Genomic DNA, 27,400 nt, shown 5'->3' on the forward strand with positions numbered 1-27,400 from the left:
CTGCGGTTTTGAAGTGAGTGTGAAGTCATGTTTCACTGTGGTTTTGAAGTGAGTGTGAAGTGTTTTACTGTGGTTTTGAAGTGAGTGTGAAGTTGTGTTTCACTGCAGTTTTGAAGTGGGTGTGAAGTGTTTCACTGTGGTTTTGAGATGAGTGTGAAGTGGTGTTTCACTGTGGTTTTGAGATGAGTGTGAAGTGGTGTTTCACTGTGGTTTTGAGGTGAGTGTGAAGTGGTGTTTCACTGCGGTTTTTAGGTGAGTGTGAAGTGCCGTTTCACTGTGGTTTTGATTTGCATTTCTCTTATGACAGTTGATAGCGAGTTTTCTCATGTGCCTATTGGCCATTTCTTGGAGAAGTGTCTGTTCAGATCCTTTGCCCATTTTGTTTGTTTGTGACAGAGTCTCACTCTGTCGCCCAGGCTGGAGTGCAGTGGAGCCATCTCAGCTCACTGCAACCTCTGCCTCCGAGGTTCAAGCAATTCTGCCTCAGCCTCCTGAGTAGCTGGGATTACAGGCACGCACCACCACACCCAGCTAATTTGTGGTATTTTTAGTAGAGAGGGGTTTTCACCACGTTGGCCAGGCTGGCCTTGGGCTCCTGATCGCAAGTGATCCACCCACCTTGACCACCCAAAGTGCCGGCATTACAGGCGTGAGCACCGCACCTAACCTGCCCATTTTTTAAATGGCTTCCTGGTCTTTTATTAGCAAGTTGTAAGAGAGACTTGTATATTTCAGATAGAAGCCCCTTATCAGATATAGGATTTGCAGATATTTTCTCCCATTCTGTGGGTTGTCCTTAACTTTCTTGATGGTATCCTTTGAAACACAAAAGTTTTTAATTTTGATGAGGTCAAAATATCTGTGTTTTCTTTTGTTGCTCACACTTTTGGTATCACGTCTTGGTGCGTGTTTTTAGCCTAATACTTCTCCCGTAGAAGGAGTGAGGCAGGAGGGGCAGTTGGGCTGGGCTGAGCAGTTCCGCTGGGCTCAGGGTGGCCCTGGGGTTCCTTTTGGCTGGGTACTGAGGCCCGGTCTGCTTTCTGAGCCAGGGGCCTCTGGAGCCCACTAGGCCTCAGTTCTCTGGCATTGAAGACTCAGCCAGTTTATGGCTTGGAAAGCAGTTTCAACAAGGATTTGCTCCCTGGTCAGATCCACACAGCTGAGAGGTGAGACTCAGGACTCTCGACATAGGTGAGACTGGCTTGGAATCCAGGAATGCCACCAAGTGGCAGGGGCGCATGGGAGGGATGCTTCGTCCTTCTGAGCCCTGTTTTCTCACCTGTTACAAAGACAACAGCGGTGATGCCACTTCTCAGCACTCAGACATCGGGAGGGGACAGCTAGGGTCTTGGGAACTAACTCTCTCCTTCATCCCCAGCCATGAAAGCTGACCGGAAGCGCTTAAAGGGCGAGAAGACCGACCTGGTGAGCCAGATGCAGCAGCTGTACGCCACGCTGGAGAGTCGTGAGGAGCAGCTCCGAGACTTCATTCGCAACTATGAGCAGCACCGCAAGGTCAGTGCCGCCCTGCCCTGCCCTCCCGACACACCAGCCCTGCCTCTCTCCCCTCCCGACACACCAGCCCTCACTTCCCCTGCTGTCTGGCCACCTTCACAGGGTCTGTCTCTTGAATCCCCAAGCACAGATAGGGACGCCTTTGATGTGTTCAGCCAGACCTAGGCACTGAAATAAAACTGGCATAGCCCCGGAGGGGGAGCTCCACGTCTCCTGGGCAAACAGGCCTAGACAGGTTAGCACAGTCAGGACAGCGTGGACCCAGGAGTCCAGAGGGCTCAGATCCCAGCTCCTCCTGTTCGTGCCCTTGTACATCTCACTGGACTCTCAGAGCCTCAGTTTCCTCTCTGCAGAATGGTGATTGTGCTGGACCTTTCAAAACTACGATAAGGATTCTATGAGTTGATGAAGGCCACACACTCAGGCTGGTGCCTGGCACGTAGTAAGCATCGTCAATAACACGCATAGCTGACATTTACCAACACCATAATAAAAGTGTGAAGAGAGAGCTGGGGAGCCCCAGTGAGGCAGCAGGAAGTTCTTCCTATAGGGAGGGAGTCTTGGAAGGCTTCACAGAGGAAGTGATATATGCATTGGGCTCTGTGGGGGGAGTAGGAGTTTATGGGTCAGATAACTGAGAAATTTGTTTCACCATGTATCTCTCTGGTATCCGTGGTATGACATGCCAAAGAGGACACCAAAACTTAACAAAGAGTCAGTCCCCTGGCCAGGTGCGGTGGCTCATGCCTGTAATTACAGCACTTTGGGAGACCCAGGTGGGTAGATTGCTTGAGGACAGGAATTCGAGAACAGCCTGGCCAAAAGCCCATCTCTACTAAAAATACAAAAATTAGCCAGGCTTCATGGTGCACACCTCTAGTCCCAGCTACTCAGGAGGCTGAGGCACAGAATCACTGGAATCCGGGAGGTGGAGGCTGCAGTGAGCCAGGATTGCACCACTGCACTCCAGCCTCAAGCTGAATGCCCCTCCCGCCTCTGTTTTCTGCCCTGTGTGGGCACCTTGGTCACAGTCCTTGTCACAGGTGTTCAGCTCAAGGCTCCTTGTTTGAACAGTGGGAAGCGGCAGGCAGGTGAATGGGTCTCTTCCCAGATGCTGCCTCCGAGCCCGAGTTAAGAGACCGGAGTGTCCCAGCCTGGATTTGAATCTAGATGCTTGGTCCCCCATGCCCGCTTTGGTCTTCACCAGTGGTTGCTCACTGTTACCTCCTGGGCACACACATCACTTCCTTTCTGTGATGAAAGGAGCCTCCAGGATTCTTTGGGCCAGGCCACCACAGCTCCTGATGGAGATCCGGGGCTTCTAGCTGCCCTCGATGCCCGACTCCCCCTACTCTGCCTGCCCAGCTCCCCCTACCCTGCCTGCCCCCAACCACCCTGCCTGCCCGGCTCCCCCTTGCCCTGCCCGTCCCGCCCAGCTCCTCCTGCCCTGCCTACCCAGCCCAGCCCTCCCCTGCCCTTTCTGTCCAGCTCCCCCTGCCCTGCCTGCCTGGCCTGGCTCCCCTTCATGTTGAGCCTCCCCCGCCTGCAACAGGCAAACAGTTTGGCAGGAAGGGGACAACCCAGAAGGGAGGCAGAGGGAGGCACAGGAGGCCACAGAGGCTGCTTTCTCAGGCTCTGGCATGGGGAGCAGCTTGGGGGCCTGGGGTCTGCTCCTTAGGGTGAGGCTCTCTCTCCAGCATTGCCTTTGGCCACCATCGGGGAGGCAGAGGCCAGGGGCTGAGGAGTGACCTCCATGCAGAGGGAGGGAGGGGCAGGCGACCCCGCTCTCCTGTCTGATGATGCAGGTACAGGTGTGTGCTCACAGGCACGCGCTGTGGGAGTGACGGTGTGTACTTCCAGGGCTTGGAGGCAGAGTCCTCAGAGCCTCGTGTGTGTCCATTCATTGAACACTCACACGGACACTACAGGGCGTGTGGTCATCCTCCCCTTTCACAGATGAGCTGACAGACACAGAGAGGAAGGATGGCACATCCACAGTCATACGGCTGGTGATGGCAGGGCAGGGGGCTTGCAGGGCCTGGGTCCAGAGCCCATGTGTCTTCCCCCTGTGCAGTGTGCCTCTTCCCCCAGCCCTGTCTCCCCCTGGCACCCAGCACAACATCTTCTGGTCACCTCTGCTCCCTGCCACCCCTTCTGTGTCCGCCTCTCTCATTTCTCCATCCTCAGCCCAAGGAGCTTGATCTTTCTTCAATGGGTAAGGTAGGGAGAGCCTCTGCCTGACCAGCCTATTTCATGCCCAGCAGCAGGGAAACCTGGTCGCCTCTTGATTTTTGGGGATGGTACATGGAGGGCCAGAGAACCAGCCCACAGCCTTCAATGACGTGCTGGCCCCAGGGCAGGAGACAGGCTTCAAGCTGACCTTGTACTTGTCACCTGAGCCACCAGCTTCCTCCGCCTGGGACCAGAGTCACACAGGGCTTAAGGGCACACAGCTAGGTTAGAATCTCACCCCTGAGCTCGCTAGTGCACGGGCAAACAGCTGACTTTCCCCGGTCCACCCTGCACATCTGTAAAGCAGGATGAAGATCACAGCTGCTCACAACCCAGGGCTGTCAGCACTGAGGTTTCCAGGGCATGGAAGCCAAGTTGGGGCAGGGGCATATGCTTGCTACCATTATTATGATCATTATCATTACCATTATTACTGCTGAGTCAGCCATTTGATCACGAAAATTCCACAGTGGATTTCAAAGCCCCTCTCCCAGCCCCTGACCTGCCGCTCACTGGTGTTGGTCTCACTGGCAAACCCCGAGAAGGAAACGAAGGCCCCGGGTGTGCAGGGTGGACCTGTGGCTGGTCCCACACAGACACCAGACATAGGCCTGGTCTCTGGGAAAAAGGTGCGGAGGCAAGACCTGTGCAGAAAGGAACCCACATAAGACCTTCTGGGAGGGACAGAGGGTCTCAGAGGACCCAGGAATCAGGAGACAGAAGAAAGGGCTCCCTTTGGGAGGCCAAGGCAGGAGGATCACGAGGTCAACAGATTGAGACCAACCTGGCCAACGCGGTGAAACCCTGTCTCTACTAAAAATACAAAAATTAGTGGGGCATGGTGGCTCGTGCCTATAGTCCCAGCTACTCGGGAGGCTGACACAGGAGAATCACTTGAACCTGGGACGCGGAGGTTGCAGTGAACCAAGATCATGCCACTGCACTCCAGCCTGGCGACAGAGCGGAACTCCATCTCAGAAAAAAAAAAAAAAAGAGCTCCCTGAGAATGTGTGCCCTGAAGGAGGACGCATCAGGATTTAGAAAAGCAGCCTGGTGCGGTGGCTCACGCCTGTAATCCCAGCTACTTGGGGAGAATTGCTTGAGCCAGGAAAGTTACATGGCAGTGAGCCAAGGTCGTGCCACTGCACTCCAACCTGGGGCAACAGAGTGAGACCTCCCTCTCTACAAAAAAATTAAAAAATTAGCCAGGCATGGTGGCACAAGCCTGTAGTCCCAGCTGCCTGGGAGGCCGAAGCGGGAGCATTGCTTGGGCCGGGGAGGTTGAGGCGGCAGTGAGCCAAGTTTGTGCCACTGCACTGCAGCCTGGGCAACAGAATGAGACCCTGTCTCAAAAAAAGAAAAGAAAAAGAAAAAAAAGCAAGAGAGTGCTGAGCAGAGTCCAAGAGGGTCCAAGAGATGGCACTGTTACCAAGTAATGGTCCTGGCAAGGATTGTGGTGATGGCTGCCTTCAGAGGCCACCAGGAGGAACTGGCATGAACATAGTATTACTTATAGCAGATGCTGATTGTGCACCTACTGTATACAGGCATATATGGTATTACCAATATCAGATGTTTATTGTGTACCTGCTGTATACAGGCATGAATGTGGCATTACCAATAGCAAATGTTTATTGTGTACCTACTGTATACAGGCATGAACATGGCAAGTAGCAGATGTTTATTGTGCACCTACTGTATAAGGCATGAATGTGACATTACCAATAGCAGATGTTTATTGTGCACCTGCTGTATACAGGCATGAACGTGGCATTACCAATAGCAGATGTTTATTGTGCACCTGCTGTATACAGGTGTGAACATGGCATTACCAATAGCAGATGTTTATTGTGCACCTGCTGTATACAGGCATGAACGTGGCAAGTAGCAGATGTTTATTGTGCGCCTACTGTATAAGGCACAAATGTGACATTACCAATAGCAGATGTTTATTGTGCACCTACTGTATGCAGACATGAACATGATATTGCCCATAGCAGATGTTTATTTTGCACCTACTGTGCATAGGCACTGCCCCCATCTCTTCACATTTGCTACTTTGCTAGCAATCCTGTGAGGAGTGGTTGTCCCTATTCCCTCCATTTAACAGGTGAAAACTGAGACCTGGGCCCAGGGCCACACAATTATGAAAAGGGTAGAGGCAGGAGGCAAACCCAGGAAGCCCAGCCCTAGAGCCCCAGCACCAGAGCTTATAGGACCAGCCCTTTCCTGGTCCGCTCTCCTCCCACCACTCAGGACATGTTCAGAGGAACAAAGGAATGATTCCCACTGTTTGCTGTTTTCAACAACCCAAGGCTGACCACAGAGAGGCAGTCACACCTGTCCCCATGAGCCGTGGGTGGAGTGCTGGCTATTTCAGTGACCAACCTAGAGTTTCCTACAAATGCTTCTCTGTGTCTTTTCATGGTACATCCCAATTTGGTTTTTAAAATTGTTTTGGCAAAAATGGTACATATTTGTGGGGTACATAGGATGTTTGGATACTTGAAATATATAGTGATCAGATCAGGATAATGAATGCATCCATCTCAAAGTTTTTATAAGTTTGCTTTTATTTGGCCATAAAATTCCCATGGAGAGCACCATGTCGTTTTTTAAGTCATAGGTGACTGGGGCATCCCCCAAGTCTGACCAGCAGCTGGGGTGGGGTTGAAGCTACTGGATAGAAGCCTTGTAGCTGTGGCTGCTAGGGCAGCTCCCTGTGGCCACAGCTGAGCAGCAAGTGTCACTTTTATTGAGTGGCTTCATAATGCCCTTCAGGTTCATTTAGAAAAATGAAATTTGGAAAGCACTCATTTTTAAAAAATTAATACCTTAATATTAAGATATTGGGCCGGGCGCAGTGGCTCACACCTGTAATCCCAGCACTTTGGGAGACCGAGGTGGGTGGATCGCCTGAGGTCAGGAGTTTGAGACCAGCCTGACCAATATGGAGAAACCCCATCTCTATGAAAAATACAAAATTAGCCTGGCATGGTGGCGCGTGCCTGTAATCCCAGCTACTCTGGAGGCTGAGGCAGGAGAATTGCTTGAACCCAGGAGGTGGAGGTTGTGGTGAGCCAAGATCGCACCACTGCACTCCAGCCTGGACAGCAAGAGCAAAACTCTGTCTACAAAAAAAATAAAAAGATATTAATATTAATATTAGAAGTAGAGAGCGTCGCTCCTGTAGTTCCAGCAGATCTGTTGAATAGTAACATTGAAACAATTTTTTAGTCATTGTTGGATTCAGCCCCATTTTACAGGTGGGAAGACTGAGACCCACAGGGGTCAAGTGACTGACCCAAGGACACGTGTTTAGAGCCAGTCTGGCAAAACTGAAGCCACAAGTCCTGGTTTTATTTCACCTCTTTTAAGATCTTGCAACTGGTTACCAAAAATGATTTGCAATTTTATGTGCAAGGTAAATGTCCCCCGGAACAGGATGACTGGAACCCTCAGGTTCCCTAGCCCACTCGGCTGTGTCCCCCCAGCCTGCCATGGCCCACCCAACTTCTCCAGGAGACCCCTGCAGGACTCTACTGGGGCAGGCAGCAGGAAGGACCCCAGGCCCTGAGCTACTTGGGGGGTGTGGGGGACAGCACAGGAACAAGGCTGCTGAGGAAGTGGGATCTTGGCCTGTCCAGAATGTGGCTGATGGCCGGGCGTGGTGGCTCATGCCTGTAATCCCGCACTTTGAGAGGCTGAGGCGGACAGATCACCTGGGATCAGGAGTCCAAGACCAGCCTGGCCAACATGGCAAAAGCCTGACTCTACTAAAAACACAAAAATGATCCGGGCATGGTGGTGCGTGCCTGTAGCCGCAGCTACTCGGGAGGCTGAGGTAGGAGAATCGCTTGAAAGCAGGAGGCAGGGGTTGCAGTGAGCTGAGATCACCCCACTGCCCTCCAGCTTGAGTGGCAGAGCAAGACTCCATCTCAAAAAAAAAAAAAGAGAAAAAACAAAAAAACAGAATATGGCAAATTTCAGCATCTCTGAAAGCTGTGCCAAATGCACTTTCCCTGTCACGTGACTGCAGATGGAAGGGCGACTGGGGAGCTCTCCATCAATCCAGCGGAGGAAGTTCACAGCAGGCCAGGCAGCCAGGCTGAGGGCTAGACACAGGGTGATGCCGGGTGGAGAGACCACACCAAACACAGACCACTTTCCTCCCACCGCTGCCACCTCCCCAGCCAACCTCTTTTTTTAGACGGAGTTTTGCTCTCTTGCCCAGGCTGGAGTGCAAGCGGCATAATCTCCGCTCACTGCAACCTCTACCTCCTGCGTTAAGCGATTCTCGTGCCTTAGCCTCTGGAGGAGCTGGGATTAATTACAGGCATGCGCCACCACACCTGGCTGATTTTTGTATTTTTTTAGTAGACACAGGGTTTCACCATGTTGGCCTGGCTGGTCTCGAGCTCCTGACCTCAAGTGATCCACCCTTCTCAGCCTCCCAAAGTGCTGGGATTACAGACGTGAGCCACCGTGCCCAGCGCACAGCCAGACCTTCGTGCTCCTGCAGCCCCTCCTCCACTCTCCACATTCCACTCCCCTCTTTTGTTTTTTTTTTTTTGTTTTTTTTTTTTTTGAGACAGAGTTTTGCTCTTCTTGCCCAGACGAGTACAATGGTGCGACCTCCGCCTCCCAGGTTCAAGCGATTCCCCTGCCTCAGCCTCCCAAGTAGCTGGGATTACAGGCATGCACCGCCATGCCTGACCAATTTTGTATTTTTAGTAGAGACGGGGTTTCTCCATGTTGGTCAGGCAGGTCTCAAACTCCTGACCTCAGGTGATCCACTCGCCTCAGCCTCCCAATGTGCTGGGATTACAGGCGTGAGCCTCCACGCCCTGCCACACTTCATTCTTATGTTCATGTGATCCCCACGTGCTGGCAGCCCCAAAGAACCTTAGCTCCCAGGGCTGTCATCCAAGGCCCCACAAGGTCTGGCCAAATCCCACCTTCATAAATTCCCGCCACCCCCACCCCCATCCAGTTCGAGACCTCCCAGGGGGTCTCCTTTCAGTTCCTTTCCAGCCTCAGGTACCATCAGAGATTGAGACCTCTACCATACTGCCTATGGGCTGGGGAAGCTGTTTTGCTTCTCTGGGCCTCAGTTTGCTCATCTGTGAAATAGGGATAATTATAGTCCCTGCCTCAGGGGTGGTTGTGAGGTTTAAACAGAATAATGCACCTAAAACCCTTAGCACTGTACAGAACATTCTGTGGCATTTACTGCTGAGCCAGACTCTCTTGCTGTCAGGGAATATGACCCCAGGGAGGTGGGAGTCCAAAACTGAAAGCACCCACAAGGTCTTCTCACGGGGCCTAGCACCCTTGGTCTGTTCATGAGTAGTCGTGTGAACCAGTGACTGCAATCAGACAAAAATGATCCTGAGGGTCCTAGTGGGGCTTCCTCCTAATTCAGGGACATTTTATAAGCAGCCTCTTGTACACCAGTGGGTTCTCAGGGACAACCCTTATCCCAGTAGGCAATTCTACACTGTAGCAGAATTTTTCACTATAAGCTCCACGAGTGTAGGGATTTTTGTCTGGTTAATACCAGACAAATATCCACAAATATTAGTTGAATAACGGACTAGTATCAGCTTTAAAGAAAGAAAACAGGTTAGAGAGGGCCTGGGTTTTCTCTCTTACATGGGTGGTCAGGGAAGGCTTCTTGGAGGAGGAGACATTTGAGCAGCAATCTGAGTGATGCGAGCAGGTGCCTGCTGGGAGAGCAGCCCCGAGCAGAGCTCTCCAGGTGGATTCCCTCGTGCAGATCCACACAAACGCCCCAAAGTAGGTGTGGTATTATTCCCTGGTTACAGATGGGGAAACTGAGGCAGGGATGACTTTGTTCATCATTGCAGCAGTCATTGCAAAGCCAGGATTTGGCCCAGGTTTCCCCCTCTGTCTCCAGAACCAAGGTCATAGCTACAGTTCTGTGACGGCCACAGAGAAAGGGCCAAGTTCTCTCCATCAGCCTCCCCTCTCTCACCATCTGGAAGTGAGGCCTTCAGAGACAGGCCTGTCAGACAAGACAGGATGGTGGCCTCTCTCCACGGTCCCAGGCCACACGGAGACCTTGGATTTGCTTTCGATTTGGTGAATGGGAAGATGGTGGCCGGGTGGGTGGATGGGCAGGGCTACCCGCTGGGCCCGTCCCTTTGAGAAGGATGTCTGTTGTTCTGAAACATTGCTCCGGCCAACAGAGGTCACAGCCCCGATTCAGCTGTCTGTTCCTTCCCTGCTGGCTCTGCTCTGGGGACTGGCACAGCCGGGGCCCGGCCCTTCCCTGGACAATCACAAAAAACAGCTCAGGCAGGAGGACCGGCGTGGGGAGGGGTCTCGGGCGAGCGGCCCAGGACTGTGCCATGTTCAGGACACAGCAGCTGTTTCTCTCCTGGGCTGTGACTTTGTGGGGTGGTGGCCGGACTGTGTGACACTCCAGACAGTTGGGGTTTCCGGTGCCTCCTTACTGTGGATCCTGTTTCCCTGTGATGAGCACAATTTACCAAACAGAACAAAGTCCCACAGCAACGCCTGCACCCTAACTTCTGTCAGACTGTGTGAAGTATTTCCCACACGTGAAGTCATTCAATCTTTAGCATTCTTAGAAATAGGTAGGATTGACCCCTGGCCCATTTTACATCCGGGGAACCCAGGCTTGATGAGGGAGAATGACTTCCACAAAGCAGGCGTTTGCTCACTTGTTCGTTCATGCAGCGAAAAAAGTATTTACTGAGCATCCGCAAGGTTCGTCTCTGTTCCAGTCTTCCAGCTAGTTTGTGACAGAGCTGGAGTTCGTGCCCACAGCTTTCCCACCACAGAGCCAGAGCTCCTGGCCACATGTCATGGGGTCTCCCCACTTCTTTTTCTTTTCTTTCTTTTTTTCTTTTCTTTTTTTTTGAGACAGAGTCTTGCCCTGTCACCCAGGCTGGAGTACAGTGGCACGATCTTGGCTCACTGCAACCTCCACCTCGCAGGTACAAACGATTCTCCTGCCTTGGCCTCATGAGTAGCTGGGATTACAGGTATACACCACCACACCTGGCTAATTTTTTGTATTTTTAGTAGAGATGGGGTTTCACCGTGTCAGCCAGGATGGTCTCGATCTCCTGACCTCGTGATCTACCCGCCTTGGCCTCCCAGATTGCTTGGGTTACAGGCATGAGCTACTGCGCCCAGCTCCCAGGCGCAGTGGCTCAAGCCTATAATCCCAGCAATCTTTCTAGGGATCAGGCCCTCTTTAGGTGTCCCTGGGCCAAGAGGAGCCTGGTTGTGACACCCACATTACTCTCTCCCTCTCCCACCCACAGGAGAGCGAAGACGCGGTCAAAGCGCTGGCCAAGGAGAAGGACCTGCTGGAGCGTGAGAAGTGGGAGCTGCGACGCCAAGCCAAGGAGGCCACAGACCACGCCGCGGCCCTGCGCTCCCAGCTGGACCTCAAGGACAACCGGATGAAGGAGCTGGAGGCTGAGCTGGCCATGGTGAGAACCCTCCCCACCCAGGTGGGCCTGGCATCTGCCAACAGTGCTGCGGTGGGAGCCAGGACATCTGGCATGATGGGCTCACCCCGGAGTCCTGGGGTGTGGGGTGGGTGGGGCAGAGCCAGACACAAGCAGAGTGGCAGGGCCCGCCACGGGAGGGGCTTTCTGCAATGCTCCATAAGCTTCCCTCCAAGACCATGCCTCACAAGCCTGGGCCAGCCTTTTATCTGCCTGCTTTGGGCCCAGGGAATCTGGGGACCGTGGGAAACCATTCACTCTCTGACACACCCCAGCCTACGGTTAGGAGAAAAGGGGCCAAGTGCGGGGGCTCGCGCCTGTAATCCCAGCGGTTTAGGAGGCCGTGGCAGGCAGATTGAGCCCAGGAGTTGGAGACCAGCCTGGAAAACATGGCAAAACCCCATCTCTACCAAAAAATACAAAAAAACATAGCCAAGCATGGTGCATGCCTGTGGTCCCAACCAGTCCGGCTGCTGAAGCAGGATTCCCTGAGCCCAGGAGGCGGAGGCTGCAGGGAGCCGTGGCCACGCCACCACACCCAGCCTGGGGGACAGTGACACCCTGTCTCAAAAAAAAACAAGGAAAAAAGGTTTTTGTGTTTAAAAGATATGTATTTGCTTAGGAAAATATTTGGGGGGAAATACATGGAAATACTAACATTCATTCTCTCATAGCGGCAGGATTTCAAGTGACTTTTATTAATTTCTGTTTGTTTATTGGTCTCTTTTCACATGTCTCTGCAGCAAAAATGTCTTATTTGGGTCATTAAGGAAATAAATAACTTTTTCCTAACCCAAACCAGACCCTCGAAATACTTCCAAGCACTTTGTTTTCCCAGGAGGTGCGTAGCCTTCGCATGTGGGGACAGGGAGTCTGGGTGGGGACACAGACCTGCGGTCTGTTCTGCCTGCTCCTGTGTGACCTTGGGCCGCTCACTCAACTGCTCTGGGCTTCAGTGCCTTTTACTTGTTACCGGTTTGGGGGTGGGGTCTTAATCCCACCCTACCTTCTCCACAGGGTAGCTGGGCAGATCCAGGGATCTCGAGGCTAGTGGGAACTCTGGAAGCCACCAGAGGCTCAGTGTGACAGTGGCCGGGAGGAGAATGTGGGAGAGCTCCTGGGGAGTAGGGGCAGGGGGAGGACGTAGCTCTTAGAGGATCTGTCGTCCTGCAGAGCGCTAATGTCAGCTAACGGTGTGGTTGCAGCGTGTGACCTGGGTTCAAATCCAGCCCTAAGTGCTTCCCAACTGTGTGACTTTGTGCAGGAGCCTTCACCTCTCTGGACCCCATATCCATCAACTCAAAACAGAGATAATGGCATATATAGTTGACTCTTAAACAACACAGGGTTTAGGGGTGCTGATCCCCTGTGCAGCTAAATCCATGTAGAACTTTTGACTCCGCTAGCACGTAACTGCTAGTAGCCTGCTATTGACCAGAAGCCTTACTGAGAACACGGTCAGGTAGCACATCTTGTGTGTTAACTGTATCGTGTACTGAATTTGTATTAGTCCATTCTTACACTGCTGTAAAGAAATAGCTGAGACTGGGTAATTTATCAAGGAAAGAGGTAGGTCGGGCATGGTGACTCACGCCTGTAATCCCAACACTTTGGGAGGCCAAGGCAGGAAGATCACAAGGTCAAGAAATCGAGACCAGCCTGGCCAACATGGTGAAACCCCGTCTCTACTAAAAATACAAAAATTAGCCGGGCATGGTGTTGTGCACCTATAGTCCCAGCTACACGGGAGGCTGAGGCAGGAGAACCTCTTGAACCTGAGAGGCAGAGGTTGCAGTGAGCCGAGACTGCACCACTGCACTCCCGCCTGGCGACAGGGTGAGACTCTATCTCAAAAAAACCCAGGAAAGAGGTTTAATTGACTCACAGTTCCAAGTGGCTGGGGAGACCTCAGAAACTCATAATCATGGCAGATGGCAAAGGAGAAGGAAGGCACTTTCTTTACAAGATAGCAGAAGAGAGAATGAATACGGTAGGAACCAGCACACACTTCCAAACCATCAGATCTCGTTAGAATTCTGTCACTATCATGAGAACAGCATGGGAGAACCATTCCCATTGTCCACTTACCTACACCTGGTCCCTCCCTTGACAAGTTGGGATTATACTTCAGGATGAGGCTTGGCTGGGGACACAGAGCCAACTATATCAGTATTCTTAGAATAAAGTAAGCTAGAGCAAAGAAAATGTTATTAAGAAAATCAGGCCGGACGCAGTGGCTCACACCTGTAATCCCAGCACTTTGTGAGGCCAAGGAGGGCGGATCACTTGAGGTCAGGAGTTCGAGACCAGCCTGGCCAACGTGGTGAAACCCCATCTCTAATAAAAATACAAAAATTAGCCTGGCATGGTAGCGGGTGGCTGTAATCCCAGCTACTCAGGAGGCTGAGGCAGAAGAATCACTTGAACCCGGGAGGTGGAGGTTGCAGTGAGCCGAGATTGCGCCATTGCACTCTAGCCTGGGCAACAGAGTGACACTCCTTCTCAGAAAAAAAAAAGAAAGAAAGAAAGAAAGAAAAGATTAGCCCGATTTTGTGGCAGACACCTGTAGTCCCAGCTAATCAGGAGACAGAGATGGGAGGATCAACTGAGCCTGGGAAGTCAAGGCTGCAGTGATCCATAATTGTGCCACTGCACTCCAGCCTGGGCAGACTCCATCTCAAAAAAAAAAAAAAAAAAAGAGAGAGAGAATCATAAGGAAGAGAAAATACATTTGCTATTCATTAAGTAGAAAAGAGGATCATCATCAAGGTCTTCATCCTCGTCGTCTTCACGCTGAGTGGCTGAGGAGGAGGGAGAGGAAGGATTGGCCTTGCTCTCTCAGGGGTGATGGAGGTGGAAGAAAATCCCCCAATAATCGGACCTATGCACCCATGCAGTTCAAACCCACATGGTTCAAGAGTTGAATGTGCTTTGTAGGGCTCTTGTGAGATTTCCAAGAAATACAGCAGGAGCAGCACTTGGCAGGGGGCCCGGACGTGGTAAACCACCGCAGGATTGTTGTCTAAGGACCAGGCCCCCCAGGGCAGGTCAGGACACCATCCCGGGGCCTCGCCTAGGCCTCCTTGTGCAATGCTGACCCCTAGTGGTGAGAATTGCTGGGCAGGAAAAAGCCGTAGGGACCCCTGGGGTCCCTGGGGGCTCCCCCAAGTGGGGTTGGTTGTACTGGAGGCCCTGCCGCCACCTGCAGCCCAGACAGAAATCTTTGAACTTGCAGGCCAGGAAAAGGCCCCTGTTCTCCCAGGTCTTCCTCATGCCGCACGGACGGACAAGATGTGTCTTCCTCACCTTGGAGTCCTGACCTTAGGCACCCGAGGACTCCCTGGGTCTTTCCGGCCTAGGATCCAGCTCACCCTGGCTTCCGCCCCCACGGTGTCTGGACACAGCCTGTTTCAGCTCTGGACAAGAAAACTCAGACTCTGGCCTTCTGGCAGGCATCAGATGTATCTGCCGGTGCGAATGTTGGCAGCCCAGGCTGATTTATGTTCACGTTAACAGCACAGGCAGTGTCTACGCAGGACTTGGAGGCAGAGGGAAGGGGCTTCATGAGGAGCTGTGACAGGCCCAGTCTTGGGGTGTCCACCTGACCGCCGGTTCCCTCCATTGCCACCATCCCCAGAGTTTCATAGCCAGGCCATGTTGTCTGCAGGCCCAGCTCCCCCCATATGGCTGACCCTTCCTTGGGGGTTGCCTTAAGTTCTAGGTTGCAAGCAACAGAAAGCAGCTCTGCTCTGCTGGTGGAAGCACAGAGGGTGGATTGGAAGGAGGTCAGGGTCCACGGGTGCAGTGGGAAGGTGGAGGGTGCAGCTTAGCAAGGGCAGATGCCACGGCAGCTGCAGGCCGGGCGCAGTGGCCTTCCCTATAATCCCAACAGTTTGGGAGTCCACAGCGGGCAGATCATGAGGTCAGGAGTTTGATACTGGCCTGGCCAACATGGTGAAACCCTGACTCTACTAAAAATACAAAAATAGCCGGGCATGGTGGTGCATACCTGTAATCCCAGCTACTCAGGACGCTGAGGCAGGAGAATCGCTTGAATCAGAAGGCAGAGGTTGCAGTGAGCCAAGATCGCACCACTGCACTCCAGCCTGGGCGACAGAGTGAGACCTCGTCTCAAAAAAAGAAGCAGCTGCAGAGGTGGGGAGCCAGGCCCCTCGGGGAATGGTACGCTCAGCAGCCCCTGCAGCTGGGGGGCTGAACATGTCCCCTTTGTCTTCTGATTAAATCTTACCTCAGTGAGGTCCATGCGGCGTGCCCAGGGGCCCATCTTGGGCCACTGACTTGCCCCTTATCTTGGGGTCCTGGTTTTGGCCACTGGCGCTGGGCAGTTTCCTAAGTGACCCCGGGGTGCTGCCACAGCAGTGGCAGAGGTCACACCTGCAGGTGACATTGAAGCCACTGGGAAAGCAGGTATTGGGGAAAGAGTCCAGGCTGGTGCCGAGTGAGGGCTGAGCAGCCCGTCGGGACCCAGGCATCATCCCTCCCCCTGTGTCCTGAGGAGCCAACTCCGGGCCGCCCCACGCACCCTCTTCACTGCTTCACTTGGGGACAAGCCAAAGACATTTGCTTCAGCAGACGTTTCCCAAGAAGCAAAGGCCTCTATTGGCATTTGGCAATGAGGGTGGGTACCCTGAGGGCTGCTCAGCCATCTACCCTTGCTGGGGGCATTTCCTGTTAAAAATCCCGGCCGAACCAGGCATTACCACCCACATAGCATCTCCTCTGTGATCATGTTGGCCCCATTGGACCGTGTGTGTGTGTGTGTGTGTGTGTGTGTGTGTGTGTCTGTGCGTGTGTGTCTCTTGTGTGTGTCTGCGTGTGTGTGTGTCTGCATGTGTGTGTGTCTGTGTGTGTGTCTCTTGTGTCTGTGTGTGTCTGTGTGTCTGTGTGTCTGTGTGTATGTCTGTGTGTCTGTCTCTGTGTGTGTGTGTGTGTGTTTGTGCGTGTGTGTCTCTTGTGTGTGTCTGCGTGTGTGTGTGTCTGCATGTGTGTGTGTCTGTGTGTGTGTGTCTCTTGTGTCTGTGTGTCTGTGTGTCTGTATGTCTGTGTGTGTCTGTCTGTGTGTGTGTGTGTGTGTGTGTGTGTGTGTGTGTGTGTAACGTATTGTTTATCAACATATAATGTCAAGGCCCAAGCCCACATAGTGTCCTGCCGTTGCCCCCGCAGGAGCCTCCCCTCCCTGGCCGGAGCCTGCCTTGATCCTTGGTCGTTGGTCGTTGGTCATTGGTCATTGGTTGCTGGTCATGCTACTCAATGGTTTTTAGCATGTTGATAACACTGTGCAACCGCCACTGCTGTCTAATTCCAGAACAGTCTCATCTCCCCAAAAAGCACCCCCTATTCATGTGCGGTCACTCCAGTGAGGTCTGTATTCTCACGGTTTCGGAGCTGGAGGTCAGGCTATCCTGTACTCCCTGGCGTGACATCTTTGCTTGGGAGGCCTTTGAAGGGAGTCTAGCCAGGGCTTGAAGGAGGCAGCTCCCTTACCAGCCTTCCCTTAGTCCACAGGCCATCCCCACCAGCACCCCTATGTGGGGCCGAGAGAAGGGGCTGCCTGCTCCTGAGACCATGGGCATCCCCAAACACTGGCGCTGTCCCCGGGAGCCTGGCTCACCCTGACCTCACTGCCAATGAGTGTGGCTTCTCCAGCATAGGAAAGTGTTCTTCCACTTACGGGGCACTCTGTAAACAAGGGCACCATTGATGTTTGGGGCCAGATAACTGTTGGGGGACTGCCCTGTGCTCTGTGGGGTGTCTAGCAGCTTCCCTGGCCTCCATCCACCAGATGCCAGCAGCACCCCCACCCCAGCCCCCAGCGTGACAGCAGTAGCCTCCAGACATGGCCAGATGTCCCCCAGGGTGCAGATGTCCCCCAGAGTGCAGATGTCCCCAGGGTGCAGATGTCCCCCAGGGTGCAGATGTCCCCAGGGTACAGATGTCCCCAGGGTGCAGATGTCCCCCAGGATGCAGATGTCCCCAGGGTACAGATGTCCCCAGGGTGCAGATGTCCCTCAGGATGCAGATGTCCCCCAGGGTGCAGATGTCCCCCAGGGTGCAGATGTCCCCCAGGGTGTAGATGTCCCCCAGGATGCAGATGTCCCCCAGGGTGCAGATGTCCCCAGGGTGCAGATGTCCCCCAGGGTGCAGATGTCCCCCAGGGTGCAGATGTCCCCAGGGTGCAGATGTCCCCCAGGGTGCAGATGTCCCCAGGGTGCAGATGTCCCCCAGGGTGCAGATGCCCCCAGGGTGCAGATGTCCCCCAGGGTGCAGATGTCCCCCAGGGTGCAGAATCACCCAGGCTGGAAGCGCTTCTCCATCAAGTAGGACATTTTGCAAGAATCAGACATTCCTGTCTGTCTGGGCCTGAGCTGTTGGAGTCTAACCGAGTCCCAGTTTGGGTCCTGTTCTCTTCTGTCTGTGTGACCCTTGACAAAGGGTTTAACCTTTCTGAGCCTCAGTTTCCCCCTGTACAAAATCAGAACTGTAGGCCAGGTGCGGTGGCTCACGCCTGTAATCCCAGCAGTTTGGGAGGCTGAGTCAGGCGAATCACATGAGGTCAGGAGTTCAAGACCAGCCTGGCCAACATGGTGAAACCCGTCTCTACTAAAAATACAAAAATTAGCAAGGTATGATGGCGGGCATCCGTAATTCCAGCTACTCGGGAGACTGAGGCAGGAAAATCATTTGAACCCGGGAAGTGGAGGTTGCAGTGAGTTGAGATTGCGCCATTCCACTCCAGCCTGGACAACAAAGTGAGACTCCATCTAAGATGAGATGAGATAGGACCAGAGCTATGATAAGACCTTCCCCCTAGAGTGACAGTGCAGGGCAATGAGGCAGTGGTTGAATGGGGCAGGCATGCCTCAGAACTCAGTCAACGCCCACGGTTCTGTACTGAGGTTGCCCTAGGCCCACCCTGCTCAGACCCACAGGGGATGAAGAGACATGGATTCTCATGCCTGTTCCACTCATCAGTATTTGACCTCGCACATGTCACCTTTAACCTTTTCGTGCCTCAGTTTCCTTATCCATAAAAACGACAGCCACCACCGGCCCAGAGGAGAGACAGGGGCTGTGAGGGATGGGCAGGCGGAGAAGCAGGAGGGGTTGGCCAAGCCTCAGCTTCCTTTTTAATGGCCACGCTCTGAGTCTATGACCCTTGTGCCTGTTCTCAGCTGCAGCAAAAGCAGTCTGCCCCAAATGTGCCACCTCCAGGCCCCTGGCCAATGCCTTCCTGGACCATTCGGACCAGCCCTTGGCAAGCCAGTTCCTAGGCTGGGTCTGAACTCGGACTGGTGGGAGGAGCCCTGCCACCCTGCATGAGGGCAGGGTCTGCGCAATCCCAAGCCTACCTGAGCCTATTGTTGACCCCACAGGGGCCTCCCCTCCGCTGCCAGAGCCTGCACTGGTCCTTGGTCCTTGGTCTTTGGTCACTGGTCCTTGATGTCATGGCCCATGTTTGCCTCATCAGCTCACACCGGTGCCTCCCTGCCGGGCCTGCTCCCACCCGGACCCCTGAAGTCTGTGAAAGAGGGTCCCAGCCAGCTTCCCCCCTAAGGAGAAGAACTTAGCTGTGCCTCAGAGTGTGTCTATGAAGCATGGCAAGAAGGTGGCCTTGTGCCTGTTCAGTGCCCATTTGGCACAATGTGCCATCTGCACAGGAGCACCAGCCTTCCAGCATCTGCTCAGAGGCTCCTGCCTCAAGATCCTCCCAACCGTTAGCCCAGAGAAATATCCCCTAGACAAGCACGTGCCTGCTGAATCCTGGCAGAGGATTCGGCTTCTGGGGACAGCATACCTTCAGGGCCAGGCTTGCTCTCTGTTGTGGGAGATGTGATGGGTGCCTCGTGGCCTCTGATCAGGAGACCCTCAGATCCTCCTGATTGACAGGAACTGCCATTGGCCCCAGCCAGAAGGTGGGCGAGGGCAGGGTCCCGTGCTGCCATCTCCCCTTCCTGCCTCACAGATCTCACTGCCCAGGCCCAAGGATCGCATAAGTAATCCTAACTGAGCACCATGGCTGCTCTGAGACAGTGGCCCAGACCGGATCCTCGATCCTGGTGTGAATGACTCTTCACATCATCCCTGTTTGTGATATAGAGACTCTTTAATAGCAATCACTAATATTTATTGGGCATTTTTACCCTGGGCCAAGCACTCTCCCTAGCAGCAATGTGATGGAGGAGCTGTCCTTATCCCTGTTAGACAGTTGGAGGCATGAAGGCACAGAGAGGTGAGGAGCCTGCCTTGGGATCCCACAGGTCAGATGTGGCAGAGCCAGGATCAAATCCAGACACAGCTCAAGCTTCAAAGGGCTGTGCCAGGGCCAGTCCGCCTCATCACACAACTCCAGGGGCGCTGCTTCCATAAACATGGTCCCTCTTGGTTTCCCCATCTTATCTAGTGGGACTGTGAAGTTCAGAATGGTGGAGCCATTTGCCCAAGGTCACAGCAAGTTAAGTAGGAGAGGTGGAGTCTTAACCCAGTTCTGTTTGACTTTTGTCACATGGACACATTTATGTCAAGTTAATAATTCCCAGGAGCTTCACGTTCCTTGTTCCGAGTGCTTGGAAGAGGCTGAAGGCTCAGAGAGGAGAAGAGAAGAGTTGAGTCCAAGGGGAGTTCCCAGCATTAAATTGCATTTAGTGGAAGAGATTAGTCAGAGAAATGTATCAATTGCCATGGGAGAGGATCTGGGGGGTGTGTGTGTGTGTGTGTGTGTGTGTGTGTGTGTGTGTGTGTGTCTATTCTCACACTGCTAATAAAGATATACCCAAGACCAGGTAATACATGGTTGGAGAGGCCTCACAATCACGGTGGAAGGCAAAGGAGGAGCAAAGGCACATCTTCCATGGCGGCAGGCAAGAGAGCGTGTGCAGGGAACAGGCCTTTATAAAATCATCAGGTCTCGTGAGACTTACTATCATGAAAACATCATTGGAAAAACCTACCCCCATGATTCAGTTACCTCCCACCAGGTTTCTCCCACAACATGTGAGGATTGTGGGAGCTACAATTCAAGATGAGATTTGGGTGGGGACACAGCCATACCATATTAGTGCATATACATGTGTATATGTGTGTTTGCATGTATATGCATGTATGTGTGCATGTGTGTGTATACATGTGTGTATGTGTGTGTCTATGGGTACCTGGGTGTGCAAGCAGGTACATGAATTTTAGATGAGACTTCACATGTGTCATCTGCAGTTCTCTCCATTGTAGCTCTGCCTTGGAAGGTTAAAATCCTGAGTGGGCAGAGTGGACAGTTTGAGAGGTCCCTGTGCTTCAGAACTCACAGGTACAGCCACCCCATTCTGAAGGACCAGCTGTAGGGGACCTCCCAATTGTCAGGTAGCAGGGATGTCAAGCTGCCTCCTGAGATGGAAGGTGCCACTCCCAGGCCCAGACAGAGGTGAGGCCCCACGTGGGAGAAGAAAGCCGATGGATTTGGGGAAGCCATGCCACCCAGGCCTCCTCCTCACTCCCTCCCATGCTCCCTCCAAGGGCCGGCCGTTTCAGGGGCTGGCTTGCACAATCCTGTGCTTCCTCTGCATGTGGCCGGGAGTGTTTGCAGGAGGGAAGAGCTGAGGGTTCATTGCCGCGTGATGGCAGACCAGCCTGGGTGCTCATTTCTCCCGAGTCCCAATCTCTGGGCCGGAGGAAGCAAGGGAGTGAGGCATTCCCCAAGGCTGAGAGTGTGGCAGCGTGGAGGGCGTGGAGGCTGTGTGCAAGCACACCTGGAGGGAAGGCGGGTGCGGCCACCGGCTCACCTGCGCTGGGTGTGGTGCTTCAGGAAGCGTGAGTCTGTGATGCTGGGCCTGCTGCAGGTGCACAGAGGCTGGAGACACACCCAGCCTCGCTCTTTCCCTAAACAGAAGAGTTACCCCATTGTCCTTATAACAGGACAACAGAGCCGCTTCCCCCTGGGCCATCGGCCAGGACACAGCAAAGGCTTTGTGAAGCAGGGGCCTGCCTCCATCTATTCTGCAGGTTCTTTGTTTTTTGTTTTTTGAGACAGAGTCTCACTCTGTCATCCAGGCTGGATTACAGTAGCACGACCTCGGCTCACCACAACCTCTGCCTCCCAGGTTCAAGCGATTCTCCTGCCTCAACCTCCCAAGTAACTGGGACTATAGGCACGTGCCACCACACCCGGCTTATTATTATTATTATTATTATTATTATTATTGTATTTTTAGTAGAGACGGGGTTTCACAGTGTTAGCCAGGATGGTCTTGATCTCCTGACCTCGTGATCTGCTCACCTCGGCCTCCCAAAGTGCTGGGATTACAGGCATGAGCCACCGCGCCCGGCCTATTTGGCAGGTTCTTCTGGCATGCTTCCTAGATGTGCCAAGCCCCCAGGCCAGGTGCTGAGGACCTTGGTGAGCAGACAGGACCAGCCCACGCCATTTGTGCTCGTGGTTTTCTTGCCCCACGGGAACATGGGTTTAGGGAAGTGCATGCTGGGCTCCCAGTCAGACACCAGGATTTGGGACCCAGGTTGGATGTTGTGCCCACTGGAGAAGCCGCTGAACCTCTCCAAGTTCTCGTTTCTAATCTGTTGAGCACAGATAATCCCGAACTCCCTGCCTACAACCCAGCACTGTTGCACAGAGCACGTGAGCACGTTGCACGTGTTGCACTGTTAGCACGTGAGGGTGGCAGAGCACAGGGGGTTTTCTCGGCCAGAGCAGGGGCAAGCCAGGTTTGGGGGGCAAGGCTGACACCCTCAGCTCAGCCTCTGCTGTATGGATTTCTATTCCCTGAGAGCTGGCAGTGGGAGGGAAGTGATTTCACAGACTTCTAGGGTGCCTGAGCTGGAGGGAACCCTGAAGATCACTTGGTCCAGGCTTTTCACTATACAGGTGGGGAAACTGAGGCTCAGAGGAGGGTGTGACTTGTCTAAAACAACACAGCTGGTCAGTGTGGTGAGGGTGCATCAGGCTTTAGGCCACGGACTGTCCGTTTCTTGGTGGGACCCTTTCTTAAGAACCCCTGCTCTGCCAGGAAGAACTCCAGGCCTGGGGCAAGGAAAGTTTGTGGAGCTAGGAGAGATGAGATGGATTTTTTTAAATATTTTATCTGTGCTCACATGAGACGCAAAACCAGCACTTATAGTGGCTCTGCCATCTGCAGCTACCCCCAAACGTCAGTGTTCACCCCAAACCTCAGTGCAAGGGACCCCTGGGCCTCTCCCTGTCTCCTCTGCCCTGTCGTGAGCCTGCAGAGCCAATCGGAAGTAGAAAATGACTGTGATGAAAAAGAATATGCATTAACACTTGGGGAGGCCAGGGCAGGTGGATGACTTGAGGTCAGGAGTTCGAGACCAGCATGGCCACATAGTGAAACCCCATCTCTACCAAAAATACAAAAAATTAGCGAGGCGTGGTGGCAGACACCTGTAATCCCAGCTACTCAGGAGGCTGACGCAGGAGACTCACTTGAGCCCAGGAGCCGGAGTTTGCAGTGAGCCGAGATTGCACCACTGCACTCCAGCCTGAGCAACGGAGTGAGACTCCATCTTAAAAAACAAAAAAAGAATATGCATTAATACATTTCTAGTACTTGCCCTTTTTCTCCCCAGAAGAATTTGAGATCACTTCCAATAAAACCCCACATACTCTAGAGGGCGGTAACACAGCTGAGAGGGCTCAGATGCTGGGCAGGGAGAGAAAGACCTGTGTGACCAGTCGAGGCGGCCTCCCGCCCTAGCTCAGCCCCGCAATTGTCCCTGAGCTCCCTCCTGTCTGTCCTACACGTTCTTGGCGTATGCTCCAGAGAGCTGGGCTTAGGATCTGCCCTGTCCGCAGCCTGCATTCAGGAGGGAGCTGGTCCTGTAAGCTGATCGTGCACCTGCCCGTCTCCTTGCTGGCTCTGCAGAACCTTGGAAGGGAGATTGAAGCAGCCTTCAGCCTTGCAAAGAGTTAAACTAATGGGAGTCAAAACGCCTTCTTCTTACAATCCGACTTTAATCCTGGCTAGTCCTTGGAGAAGCCAAAAGAATGGGTGACAAGAATGTTCTTGGGGCCGGTCATGGTGGCCCATGCCTGTAATCCCAGCATTTTGGGAGGCTGAGACGGGTGGGTCACTTGAGGTCAGGAGTTCGAGACCAGCCTGGCCAACATGATGAAACCCCATCTCTACTAAAAATACAAGAATTAGCCAGGCGTGGTGGCACATGCCTTTAATCCCAGCTACACGGGAGGCTGAGACAGGAGAATCATTTGAACCCAGGAGGCGGAGGTTACGGTGAGCTGAGATCGCACCACTGCACTCCAGCCTGAGTGACAGAATGAAACTCCGTCTCATAAAAAAATAGAAAGAGTGTTCTTGGATCCCCTATATGTCTGGTCTCACTTTGCCCTTGGTAGGTAACCCCCAGATGAGCTCTCGGGTGAGAGTTAACTTGACACAAATGCGTCCATGAGACAAAAGTCAGACAGAACTGGGTTCAAACTTCAGGGTCCTACTAGATAAGATGGGGAAACCAAGAGGGACCATGTTTGTGGAAGCAGCGCCCCCTGGAGTTGTGCAACGAGGCCCTGGCACAGCTCTGTGGAGCTTGGGCTCTGGATTTGATCCTGGCTCCACCACTTCTGAGCTGTGGGATCCCAAGGCAGGCTCCTCACCTCCCTGTGCCTTCACGCCTCCAGCTGTCTAACGGGGATAAGGACAGTTCTTCCCTCACATGGCTGCAGGATATGTGGCACTGGACTTACTGACTGGCACTTGACACAGAGCCAGCGATACCTGGCACAGGAGATTCGGGGCTTTCTCCCCATGGCGGTGGGTGGTGCCAAGCAGCAGACCAAAAGGTCCCCTTGATCGTGACTTCTTCTTCCTGTCTCCCTGCTCTCCAGGCCAAGCAGTCCTTAGCCACGCTGACCAAGGATGTCCCCAAGCGGCATTCCCTCGCCATGCCGGGCGAGACGGTGCTCAATGGCAACCAGGAGTGGGTGGTGCAGGCGGACCTCCCGCTGACCGCAGCCATCCGGCAGAGCCAACAGACTCTCTACCACTCACACCCCCCTCACCCTGCGGACCGGCAAGGTGAGTCCTGCCCTGGCCTGGCCCCACCACAACTTTGAGGGGCTTCATGGGAGGCCGTGTGACCCAGTGGGAGAGGCAGCTTCATTGTTCACACTACAGCAGCTTAGGCGGTGTGGGGCAGAGACCTTGGGCTCGTGCAAGTGAAAAGTCTAAGAGATGGACAGCAGGCATAGCTGGATCCAGAAGTTCAAACACTATCTGGGTCCCCCTGACCATATCTCTCCATCTCTTAGCTCTGCCCACCACCTTTTGGCCTCATCTTTGGCCTGTCTCTTTCTACAAGAAAGTAAAATAGTCCCCCACGGTTCCGGATGTTTAAAACTCTCACTGCTCAAGTCTTAAGAAAGAAAAACTATCTCTTCCCCCTGTATCCATAGCAAATTCTAAAGAAAGACTCTAATTGGCCACATCAGAGTCACATGGGCATCCTTTGGCAGGGGAGGCAGCAGAACTCCTTGACTGACAGATCTGGCCAATCACAGGGCATGCAGGAGGGGCAGATGTCAATGTCACAGGTGTTTGCTCCAGGCACTTGGCAGCGAAGTCTGGCCTCTGCGCAGCATCTGCACCTTCTGCCCGTGGTACAGGCTCCAAACTCCTCGCTGTCCCGTTGCACGTCTTCAGCCACCTTGCTCTGTTCTCTGTGCCCTCTGCAAGCAGCTACCTTGTGTGATAGATGCAGGTTGGGAACAGGCAGCCGGCAGCAGCCATTGCACCAGGGGTGGGAAGTGGTCACTGTGAAGGCTACAGGCAGGGCTGGCCCTTGCCACTGCAGGAGATGAGTCAGACACGGTCCTGACCCATAGGGACTGGCAGGTTGATCAGGGAGAGGCGCTGCCTTTGCCTGGCGAGGGCGCAGCTGGGGGAGTGTCAGGTGAGTCATTGGGACGGGGGGCACAGGCCCTGGGTTCAGACTGCTGGGGTCAGCCTGGCCCTGGGGCTTACCAGGGTCATGACCCATGACCTTGGCCAGGGTCCTCAGTTTCCCCATGTGTAAAAGGGGTATCAGGCTCTTAGCACACAGCGTACGTGAAAGGTGTTTGCTGAGGCTTCCTTTACCTACTTCATGGGGCTGTCGTGAAGATGAAATGTAGAAAACTGTGCGACTGGGGCTGGGATCACGGTCAGAGCTGGGTAAATATAGCTGCTGTTCTCATCATCGTCATCACTGTTGTCACCATCATGAGAGGTGACACGGGGGAACTTGGGAAGCCAGACAGTAAGCAAATTCAGTCTTCCCCTCCCACTGAGTGCAGACAGCAGCCCTCCCTTCACTGCCTGACGCAAGGTGGCGTGACTTTTTTGGGGTAAGGGTGGGCAGCTCTGGCCTTCAAAGCCTCGACTCAGAGCTGGAAGAGCTTATGATAAAACTGCTCAGGGCCGGCATCCTTGTCATGCAGGGAAACTGAGACCTAGAGAGAGCCACCACTTGTTCAGAGTCTCACAGCCCAGCCATGCAGGCAGCTGTCCTGGCTTCTGGTCCAACCCCAGGACAGCAGGAGTGCAGACGTGCAATTCGAAGGCAGACAGGGCTTGGGCAGTTTCTGAATCACGTGATGGCGGCAGACTCCTAGTCATCCTCATCTGTGTCTGCAGAGCCTCACCTCAATGGAGCTGGTTCTGGTCTGGGAAAGCCTGGACACGCTGATGGATCTTCCTTCTGGGCCCTTCCTTCTCCACAGTATCTGCCTCACATACAACCATCTCCATGCATTTTATCAAATGTCCCCTCCTCCAGGAAGCCCTCCGTGCTCTCTCCCCTTTGTTCTCTATGCTCCTGTAAAGTTGGGCACTTACCTGCATCAGCACTTCTTATCTTGCCTCGGGTTTGCTGTGGATGCATTTGTCACATGGACTCCTCCCATCTGTCCAGTGCCTGGCACTGCGGTAGGCACATCATACATGCAGCTTCTTTCCGGGATTGGTACCACCGCCATCCATCCCTAGGTTACACATAACAGACTTGGCTCAGAGGGCTGGGGAGGATGCCCAAGGTCACACAGCCTGTAGGGTAAACTCACCCAGATTGGAATTGACTCCAAAGCCAGGGCTCCTTCAGCCACCCATCTTCTATATCAGACCATATGGCCATTGGTGGCAAGGACTGTCTTTTGCAAGAATGCAACCCCACCTGCTGGCATGCTGCCTACACATAGTAGGTGCCCAGCCAGTCTTGTCCAAAGATGCTTTCTCCATCCTGCCAATGCCTGCAGACAGGAGAGCAACCTGCTGGGGACTTGGGAGGGCTTTGGGGCTGTGGCTTCTTGTCTGGACCTTTCACCCAACCACTATTTATTGAGCACCTACTATATGCCAGGCACTATGAGCTCTGGGATTCAATATGGATAAGACACCCAGGGTGCCTTTCCTCACAGAGCTATTGTTGTCTTTGTGCAGACATGGCACACAAATATACTATTAAATAACAAGCAGAATGATGAGGGATTGTGATTAGCACAGGGAGAGAAATCAATAGAAAACAAGCACTATTTTTCTGGAGAGATGGAGTGTTGCTGTGTTGCCCAGGCTGGTCTCAAAGTCCTGGGCTCAAGCAGTCCTCCCTCTTCGGCCTCCTAGAGTGCTGAGATTACAGGTGTGAGCCACCATGCCCAGGCAAAAATAGGCACTTTGATGGGGAAAAAAAAGAGTTCCTAGATGTGCCAAGCCCCTGACCACTAATTTAGAGCAGAAGTAAGGACTCAGCATAGAGAGGTTGGAGAAGGTTGATGGAGCGTGGCATTATGCCTGCAATTCCAGAAATAACCACCAGGAGTCTCCCTAGTAATGACTTTTGATCCAAAGGATCTGTGGGCTCTAGGCAGGGCAGACTGATTCTGGGATGTAGGGAGAGTTGATTACTGGGGAAGGCCTCTGATGGGCAACAGGGGTGGCAAAAGCCAAGGCAGGGGGACAAAGCCTGTCTCAGGCAGTCAGAAGGCTGATGTGGCTCAAGCCGAGGCTGCTGGGGTAGGCAGGGCCGCGGCACATCAGGCGAACTCAGAGGCCAGGAGGAAGAGAGGCAAGATGCCAGTGGCTCGTGTTCTGGTGTGTAGAATGGAGTCAGGGCACCCC

At 53.4% G+C, this 27,400-nt stretch overlaps 1 protein-coding gene across 9 annotated transcripts in view; it reads left to right on the forward strand.

The window, feature by feature from the left end:
• KAZN (kazrin, periplakin interacting protein) overlaps positions 1-27,400 on the forward strand; it is a 1,289,243-nt gene that overhangs the window by 1,177,673 nt on the left and 84,170 nt on the right. For all 9 annotated transcript variants that reach the window (XR_004275924.1, XR_004275923.1, XR_004275922.1 and 6 more), the window contains 3 exons: positions 1,379-1,515; positions 11,067-11,237; positions 24,139-24,328. Coding sequence is in view for 6 of the 9 variants with exons in the window: in XM_032301155.1 (XP_032157046.1) it covers positions 1,379-1,515; positions 11,067-11,237; positions 24,139-24,328 (498 nt within the window). In the remaining 3 variants the exon portion in view is untranslated. The remainder of the gene's footprint in view (positions 1-1,378; positions 1,516-11,066; positions 11,238-24,138; positions 24,329-27,400) is intronic.

The sequence above is a fragment of the Sapajus apella genome, unplaced genomic scaffold (assembly GCF_009761245.1).
Source record: "Sapajus apella isolate SASKATOON/1434 unplaced genomic scaffold, GSC_monkey_1.0 scaffold43, whole genome shotgun sequence".
Lineage (NCBI taxonomy): Eukaryota > Metazoa > Chordata > Mammalia > Primates > Cebidae > Sapajus > Sapajus apella.